The sequence below is a fragment of the Pseudopodoces humilis genome, chromosome 23 (assembly GCF_049639895.1).
Source record: "Pseudopodoces humilis isolate 2021_Gansu_Grassland_sample_001 chromosome 23, ASM4963989v1, whole genome shotgun sequence".
NCBI classification, from domain to species: Eukaryota; Metazoa; Chordata; class Aves; order Passeriformes; family Paridae; genus Pseudopodoces; species Pseudopodoces humilis.
Window position 1 is genome coordinate 2946692 of NC_142222.1, and position 9109 is coordinate 2955800.

At 42.6% G+C, this 9109-nt stretch overlaps 1 protein-coding gene across 1 annotated transcript in view; it reads right to left on the bottom strand.

The window, feature by feature from the left end:
* Positions 1 to 9025, bottom strand: part of PPM1E (protein phosphatase, Mg2+/Mn2+ dependent 1E) — a 60665-nt gene extending 51640 nt beyond the window's left edge. The window contains exon 1 of the mRNA XM_005525919.3: positions 8609 to 9025. Coding sequence (XP_005525976.2) covers positions 8609 to 9024 — 416 coding nt within the window. The 5' untranslated portion in view covers position 9025. The remainder of the gene's footprint in view (positions 1 to 8608) is intronic.
* Between the last annotated feature and the right edge of the window lie 84 nt (positions 9026 to 9109).

The window sequence follows — 9109 nt, forward strand, 5'->3', positions numbered from 1 at the left end:
GGAACTTTGTGGCTTGGCTCATATTTTTGGACATGACTTTATTGTATGACACGAACAGCATCAGCGCTTAGGAAAACAAAGCGAATGTGAATTGTGAGGTGCTAAACCAAAAGTATCCAAAAGCCAAAAACACTTCTCTAAAGTTACTATACAATGTAAATAGTGAGATTTGAAACATTCCATATCATCACTTGGGTCATTCCTAATCAGCCAAACTGATAGAGGTTGTCAGCAATGAGGAAAGTTTAAAGGATTTCAGATTGGCTCTGAATGCACGGGGCAAGGGGAGCAGTCACTTAATGCAGGCTCAGCTCTTCTCCAGTCTGGACACACATCCCAGAACCTGCAGCTGCTTTTCCCTCTCATCCCAGAGGGAGTTGCACCAGTTTTATGCAGTGATGACTCTCACTCTCTGTTTGTATAGAAGACAATTATTTCCATTGATTTACACAGTTTGTACCACTGAGGTAAAAGGTTATAACTCACACTTCTGTTTTATCAACGTTCATTTCTACTGGAGGCACTTTCACCAACGATTCACTTCAGGTTAGGATCAATTAATTTTCTTACAGAATCTGGTACTTTGGATATTTTAAAATGTGAACTTTTTGGAGTGCCAGGAAGAGGAGAGGTTCTGTTCATGCCACTCCAGGGACATCCCTCACTCTCTGAGGAGCAAACTCCAGCCAGAAAGCAGAACTAAGAACAACCCAACACCCCCATGCTCTGCAAGCACAAAGTGCATCTGTCCCAAGCAGGGGTGTTCCTCTAAACCCCAGAGAATATTTCAGAGTATCAGAGCTTCTGATTTCTCATTAACAAATATTTAGGTTTTTTACCCAGCTTTTCAGAAGAAAGTGGTAATAAGAGAGCGGAAAGCATAAACTCATTTTAGACAGGGACCTTTATAAATAAATACATTAATTCAATCATATTTCCTCAAACACAGCAATGAGATGACAAACAGAATGATACCACTTATAGGAAAACCCTTAGATTGAAATATATGTCATGGTGTGTACAAGGGTATACCTTTAGTTTATAACTTACTGAATTCCTACTTTTTATCCAGGTTGGAATTTAGGTAAGTTATCACTGTTGGGCCCAGAGGTTCCAACAGAACGGAATGTTTCCCTGTGTTTTCAGGTGATCTATTACAAACTAATAAACCAAACATCTTATTTTTAATATTTATTTTGTTGAGAAAAAGAAAAATTTGTTGAATTCTCAAACATGGGAGTTTCAGCCTTGCAGAACTTGGAGTAAGAACTGAAAGGAACGGAGACATGGTGGCAGCTAATTAATCTAACATGCAGAGCACTGTGTTTGTAACACTAACAAGGAACAACTCACCACGTTCATTTCAGCTCTCTGAACCTCAGTAAGAAGGTCATAGCCTGAGGTGAAAGGAACAGCCCTCGAGACAGTGCCAAGAAGCTAAAATGCCAAGGGCCTATTTTTACATGCTGCTTCTATTAATAGTTACACCGTGTGGAAGTACAGAGCTGATGAAAAAATCATATTCTCAAACGAAAGTAAGCAAATTCTTTACTGTAAATAAAGAGCAGAAGAAACTAAAGTTGAGAAATTGTTAGGTACAGTTTAAAAGGCTTTACTGGATCATCAAAGGCCAGCAAAAATAGCTTCAAAATCCTGTCCTCTGAGAAAATTAAGGAACTGCCCACAATTTTACCCAATTAATCAAATATTCCTTTTCTTGTAATTACAGTTTCCCACTTCAGGTTTGTGTGCATCCAAACCCATTTTCCCATGATCAAAGTTTAGCAGCCCACTTTCTAATTCTGCTCTGCCACCGAAACCCATCCAGCTCCAGAGTGCACAGAGAGTTCAGAGCTGGGAGCAGCACCACAGCTTCAAATGCAGCTTCAGTTACTCAATCATTACTTGCCCTCAGCTGTTTTCCATCCAATACAAACATAAACTGAGGTGATCCTGCAATCTGGTTAACTTGTTTAACTTCTGTATTAATTATAGAAGTACCCAAGGGCAGCTATTTCCCACGCACTCCTAATTTATGGCTCTGATGATTACTTCTTTATAAAATGCCTTATTAAAGGAGGGTAATGTTGTTTCTTCCTAATGAAGTACAAAGGCACGGCAGAAATGTTTCCGTAAAATAAGTCCACAGTCTGCAATCATTTCATCTAATCACTAGTGTGTTATAACAACAAAAATCTGGAATATTTGGATAGTAATTGAGATTTCAGCCAACCCAAACAGAAGGTCCTGAAGCACAACTCGTAGCAATGGCCATTTAGCAGTGTCATGGGTCCTAACATGTCACACACACATATTGTCCAGGATATGTTTATTTTTATAATCATTTGCATTATATAATTGTGATTGCATTGCATAAGACAGTCTTGCAGCATGCTTCAAAGAACATCTAATGTTTTAAGCTGCTAACTACATTTCATCCCATTTCTCACATGTCTTTCCTAGACAGCAAGGAGAAAACAAATCAAGAAAGAGCAGGCACCAAACAATGAGGAGAAAGAAAATGGTGTGGAACAGACATAGAATATTTCAGAGTATCAAATATAGTAATAAATAGTTTTCTCATTATCTGTGTACTGCATGCCCTGTTGCTTTTGCTTTTAATGTGATCATGTAAGCAATTTAGCCAGACAACAAAAATAAATGAGAGCAAACATCACTGACACAGAAGCCAAGGCACTGAAACTTCTGCTCACAGAATGCAAAGCAAACTAAAAGTTTAACCTTCTATGAAAAGAACCTCAACTGAGTTCTTCAAAGAACAGGTGGATAAATACCCTGCCACTGTTGAAGGCAATTATAAGGAGGGATTTTAAGGATAAAACTGTTCTATGCAGAGTGTTTTGTGCAAAAAAGAATTACCAAACAAACTCTCCAGAGGAATGAAGCTCATCGCATCCAAAAGGTAGAGTCAAAAGTAGTTCCACACAATGGCCAATAAGATTTGAGTTTCAAGAGTGGTTGTACAAGGTCCAAAAAAAGAATGTGTTAACAGAGATCTAATTTTTCAGTCACTTTGTACTCAAAAGCAAACAGCCTCACTCAGGAGGAGCAGAATCTGTGCAAATTGCTCTTGGGTCGAAAAAAATCTTGGTGTGAAAAGCTCCTAACAACATTAATTCCCTTTAATGTGTTGTACTACCAGCAACGTTCATTGAAATAAAAGCACTGGAATGAATATATTTCCATAATCTGTTCACTAAGAATGATTTTTTAAATGCTATATAAAGCAACTTCCAAGCATAGTCACCCTCGTGCTTGAAAAACTCAGCATCCTTTTAATCATAAAGTAGGAAGTTTTGAAATGTCACCTTGTATGATAACCATTACAAAATGTAAATCTGCAATTTAGATAGCTCATTTGAGCTGATATTCCTTTTTTTAAAATGAGAATCAAAATATTTGATTTCCTTCATTCAATATTTTTAAAAGCGTGGGAGAGTGAGCTGAATATGCCTTAGAAACAACAAGAATCCCTCAATGTGTAGAGAATTAGTTGTGTTTGGAGAATGTTTATTTCTAAACACCACCTATTTGTAGATGGTAGTGATTTCTAGGCTAAAGGGGATGAGATGTGTGTGCCATGACATCACCAGCATCCAGAAGATGGGCTCTTTTCAAGAGTAACAAGGCACTACCAGCAATCCTGAAGCTCTTGAATTTCTGCACACCCTCCTGTGAGATGATTTAAGATTTCTTCAGAGAGAAGCACCAGGATTTCTATCACCAGAATCCCTTGGGTGTGATGTCAGCATCCTCAGCCATACCCAGCCAGGTCAACAACCACCCCTGGAAGGGATTCCTAGTCTTGGAAAGGCTCCTGTGAGATGTTAACACAGCTACAGCCTTGAGGTGGCAAATCCCAGACTGGTTTGGGTTGGAAGGGACCTTAAAGATCATCCAGTGCCACCCCTGCCATGGGCAGGGACACTTTCCACTATTCCAGGTTTCTCCAAGCTCTGTCCTACCTGGCCTTGGACAGTTCCAGGGATCCAGGGGCAGCCACAGCTTCTGTGGGCACCCTGTGCCAGGGCCTCACCACCTTCACAGGGAACAATTTCTTCCTGATATCTAATCCAAACCTAGATTAGACTAAATATTCCTAATATTGAGCCTAAATTGAATGTTCTCTATCCAATTTTTCCATTAACCATAGAAAATGCCCCAGCCAGGTGCAGCCAATATCTCCTGTCATTCATTGTGGGCACAGGCTGACATTATCATTTCTATTGTAAAACCTCACAAAAGATGATGAAAAAAGCACCATGTTAAAAAGGATGCAATGACTTTTTGTTGGCCCTTGTGATTAATATTAGACGTGGCAAGTAGTTAATTATATTTCTTAAAAGGACTTTGAGATTGCAATCAATAGAATTGATTATAAAAGACAAATTATGAAGGAGTAAAATATCACAGCCTATTTAATATGATGCTAAGAAAGCCCATCCAGCATCATATATGAATTTCAACTTAAAGTGACAACAGTGCCAGCTTTCATGTGATAGGGGTTTAAAGAGCAAGTTAAAAACATATATATCTGCTATTTAAAGGGAGAGAATTCCATCTCTCCACTCAACAGAGATGGAGACAGCAGAAAGAACAGTTTTCAAGAGCTTACTTTATTAAAAAAAGGATTTCTGCTCACGAGGTCTTCTTTAGCTGAACATTGCAAGCTGAGGGGCAAAACCTCCATTCTCATTTACTGTCCACATTTTACATAACTCCGGTGTTAAAAGGGTGAGCCTACATTGCCTTCCTTGATTTTTTTATAGTAGGACTGTGGAGCAAAAAATATTTTCTGTCTTTAAGAGAAAGAATGGATCCATTTAAAGAACTCATTTCAAATACTGCATTTTATTGGAATCTAAGTATTCTGTGAATGTTGCACAGTATTCTGTGAAGAAATGTAAAAGGACAGTGCTTAGGAGTTTTTCTTTCCATGTTCCAAGTCAAAGTGAGGCTTTTGCAATCCTCAAAATAATCATGTTGTCATCAGGGACTTAGTTCAGCATTTAAGATGACATAACAATAAATTTTAGTTTTATTTTACTTACCATCTTCTGCAAACTCAACACTAGAGAAGCAGGGTTACTTTCTAAGCTTGTTCAAATGAAATTTGAATTCCTAAATGAACATTCGAAAGGAAAAAGGTTGTACCTCCAAAATCACTGAAAATTAACCTGAACCTTGAAATGATACCAACTATATCTATTCCCATCAAAGCTTGAGGCAAAAAAAGAGAAAAGAAAAGCAAGAAGAATATACAGTTGAATTTTTCAAAGTATTTCATTTGCACAGGAAAAAAGTGTAGCAGCAAGACAAATTTGTTCTTCCTGGCGACACAACTTATAAGAGTCTGGCTGTGTCCTCTCTTGGCAAGCACAGCTTTGCTGATTTGTTTTTTGGAGGTTTTGTGAAGAGCCAGCTTTTTAAATGCATCAGGTTTAATAAAAGTATCAGTAGGAAGAGGAAGAGACCAGAGCATGATATGTAACTTTGTTATCTCAAGTTAGTAACTTCTTCCTTTAAAATGTGTCAGAAACAGGGTCTGATTCAGCAGGAGCAAGCGATAGAGTCTCATATTTAATGTTTTAAGGCCTTAGTATGTTTGTTTCTACATAGAAATGATGTAAATTATGTATCTTTCTCTTGACTAATATGGTCTAGCTATATCTTGGAAGTTCATTTTGTGGTTATCAGCCAATGTTCCAAGGCAATCCCCTTTTGACTATTTTCTCCACCTAATGCAACCCATCCTATTGATGGGTTTCATTCTGTGGAGGGTCACTAAGAAAACACACAGTGCCCATTTTGTGGCATTTAGACAGATATAAAGATTACATTAATCTAATTTTCCAAGCATATGTTGTCTCTAGGAAAAAAAAAGAAAACAACAACAACAAAAAAAAAACCAAACCAGGAACAGGAAACCTCAAAGGGGAATATGAATCTTTTGGAAAATAGCAGGAAAATCTCATAAATAAGAACTCTTTGATACTGATCTACATAGTGGCAGAAAAACATTATATTTTGTCATGATTAGCAATATCTTCTCATTTCTGAAATGGTCTTACTTTCCTCAAAAAGATCTAAAGCTCTGTGCTTAAAATAGCTGAAAAACAGCTGTTGGATTTTTCACAGCAATGGGTTTTATCTTCATGCTACATAGAATACAAACCAGTCATTTGACTAATATATAGTTTCAGAAAACATGCCTTCAGAATAGAGTCTCTCCTGCTAATGACAAACCAAGGAAATATTCCCTTTCACATGAGTTTTTCATGTGCTTTTTTATTTAGTTTTTTTATTTTAACATTTTCATAACTGTTTGGTGCAAGAGCATCTTTACTCATACGCATCAAGATTCCCACCTCTGGAACCATCAAATTGAACTCTTGGCTGTAAAGGGTGAAAACATCCTGCTTTTACCTGTTTTATAGCCTTGTCACATTTTAAGTTTCTCTGGTGAATGGAGGGTGAACTAAAAATAAAGTACCTTACCTGAAGGATACTTTTGCATATTTGCACTTACCTCAGATTCCACATCATTCAAGAAAAAGCTATTTCAGTTTAGCTTTGTCTTAGGAGTTTTTAGATTTGGTTATAATATTTTAAAATGTTTTATTTAAGCCTTTAAGAAACTATTTTCTTACAACAGAATCCCTTGGTTTTAAGGTGGACCTTGGTTTTTGCCTAGAGGAGGAAGCCTGCATTGACTTCACCACAAACAAAGCCATGGGATGCTTCATTCAGTGGCCATCCAAAGATTTATAATGAAGGCTGGAAAAACCCAAAGAGCCACAACCTGGCAAGAGCTGTCTCTATAAAAAGATTCCTTTCAAAAGGTCTTTTTTTTTTTTTTTTCCCTTATTAATTTCAGCTATGAATATGAGCTTCAGAAACTGGGGAATCTGGGGTATGGGGACAGGCAGAGAGAGAAGGGAGAGGAATTCCAGTTCAAAATCATTTCATAGCTATACTTCAAATAATACCTCCAAATAATCTGCTCCAATAAAACTTTATTTCCACTAACATGACTTGGGATTTCACAAGCCTGTTTAAAAATAACCCAACAAAACACGTCCTAAATAGGTAGAAGGGACTTGCCTCTCTACTCTCTACCACATCCTATGAATGTGCTGCTGTATTCCAGAGACTTTCCAAAGGTGGCAGGGCGAGCATGTGTGAATAGGAGAGCTTTGTCCTCTGCAGCTATCATTGTGCTGTCCCTATCGCCCACAAACGCAGAGGGCAGATGAGAACTGGATAGAAACAGACCATGCAGTTGTAAAACCCAGTTCTTTTCTCTCTTTATTTATTTATTTCTGCGACTGAGTAACACCTCTCATTACAATTACCGGCTCAATGGCAGAAAAGCTCCCTGGTGTGCTGTGCAGATTTTCACAGATTCATTTGTCTCCTCCTGTGGCATCAGTTTAAAAAGGTTCCTAAAGAATTGCCACTAACAACCATTTCTATTTCGAGCCTTCAAAGCCGGAGCTGAGCACAATACAAGGCACTGGTAACTGATCTTAGGTTTCAGTCCACAGACTTTCCACACTGGGAATAGATCCCATCTGTTTCCTCTTTATGCACCAGCCTTTAGAAAGCACAGATCTGGAAACTGCCTCCGTACAGAACCGAGTATAGCCGGCTTTCCCCAGCTAACGGCAGAAAAATCCCCATGATTATGGATAGCATTCTCCCAAGGTTTTATACTCCTCTTTTCTCCCCGGTCTATGAATACACGATGTGTTTTTCTCCATGTGCAGTGGCTTTTTGGAAGGCTGAAGGGGATGGACCACGTCTCTTTCCTTGCCCCTTCTTTCCCCTTCTTGGCAGAGGTTTCCCCATTTACCAACCCTCGTAGGGGGAACATTTCCATTTCAAGCCCCAGCACTATCAGCCACAGGCAAACCCCCCTCCTTGCTTTGGCACCAGAGCTTGAGACATTTCCCCCATCGCTCTCCCTCCCCAGCAAGCTGCTCTCCAGATGGATGCTCGTGGCTCTCCCTTGCCTCTTCCCTTCGCCTGTCCCGGCCAGAGGCAAGCACAAGGCACAGAGCAGAGGATTCCTTGGGGCAGGGGCAGCCGCACAGAGCCGGACGCTGTGACCCCGGGATGCTCAGCACCACCGACGTCCTGAACTCCTTTACCTCGGGGATCGCCCCTGTCCTCGCTTCCCTCCCTCGGCCCCACACTGGGGAGTCCCTCAGCCCCACACTGGGGAGTCCCTCAGCCCCACACTGGGGAGTCCCTCAGCCCCACATTGGGGAGTCCCTCAGCCCCACATTGGGGAGTCCCTCAGCCCCACATTGGGGAGTCCCTCAGCCCCACACTGGGGAGTCCCTCAGCCCCACACTGGGGAGTCCCTCAGCCCCACACTGGGGAGTCCCTCAGCCCCACATTGGGGAGTCCCTCAGCCCCACATTGGGGAGTCCCTCAGCCCCACATTGGGGAGTCCCTCAGCCCCACGTTGGGGAAGTCCCTCAGCCCCACACTGAGGAGTTCCTCAGCCTCACACAGGAGGGTCCCCTCAGCCCCACACGCGGGGGTCCCTCAGGCCCGCTCCCCTCAGCCCGCCACTCACTACTTGTAGAGCTGTTGCAGGCAGAGGTCCAGGCACTCGCCTTCCACCTCCTCCTCCGTGATGTACTCCGAGAGCGGCCGGGGCAGCGAGGGCAGCGGCGGGGGCGGCGGCGGCGGGGCGGGCGGCTGGGGGGCGCCGGCGTCGCCCTCGCCCCCTTCTCCCTCCTCCGCCTCGGCGGCCGCTCCCGTTTCTCCCTCTGCCCCGGGCTCGTCCTCAGCGTCGCCCGCGGCTTCGGCAGCGGGAGGGGGGGCCGCCGGCTCCGGCTCGGGCTCCGGCTCGGGCTCCGGCTCGGGCTCCGGTTCCGGCTCTGCCCCGAAGGGCCCGCGGAACTCGCCCAGGAACAGCTCGAGGAAGCGGCGGTAGGTCTTCTCCTCCGCGCTGCCGCCGCCACCGCTGCCCGAGCCGCCTGCGGCCATCGCTTCGCATTCCCGGCCGCCCGCCGGCGGATCAGCACTGCGCCCGCAGAGAGCTCCCTGCCCGCCGCCGCCGCCTCCTCCTCCT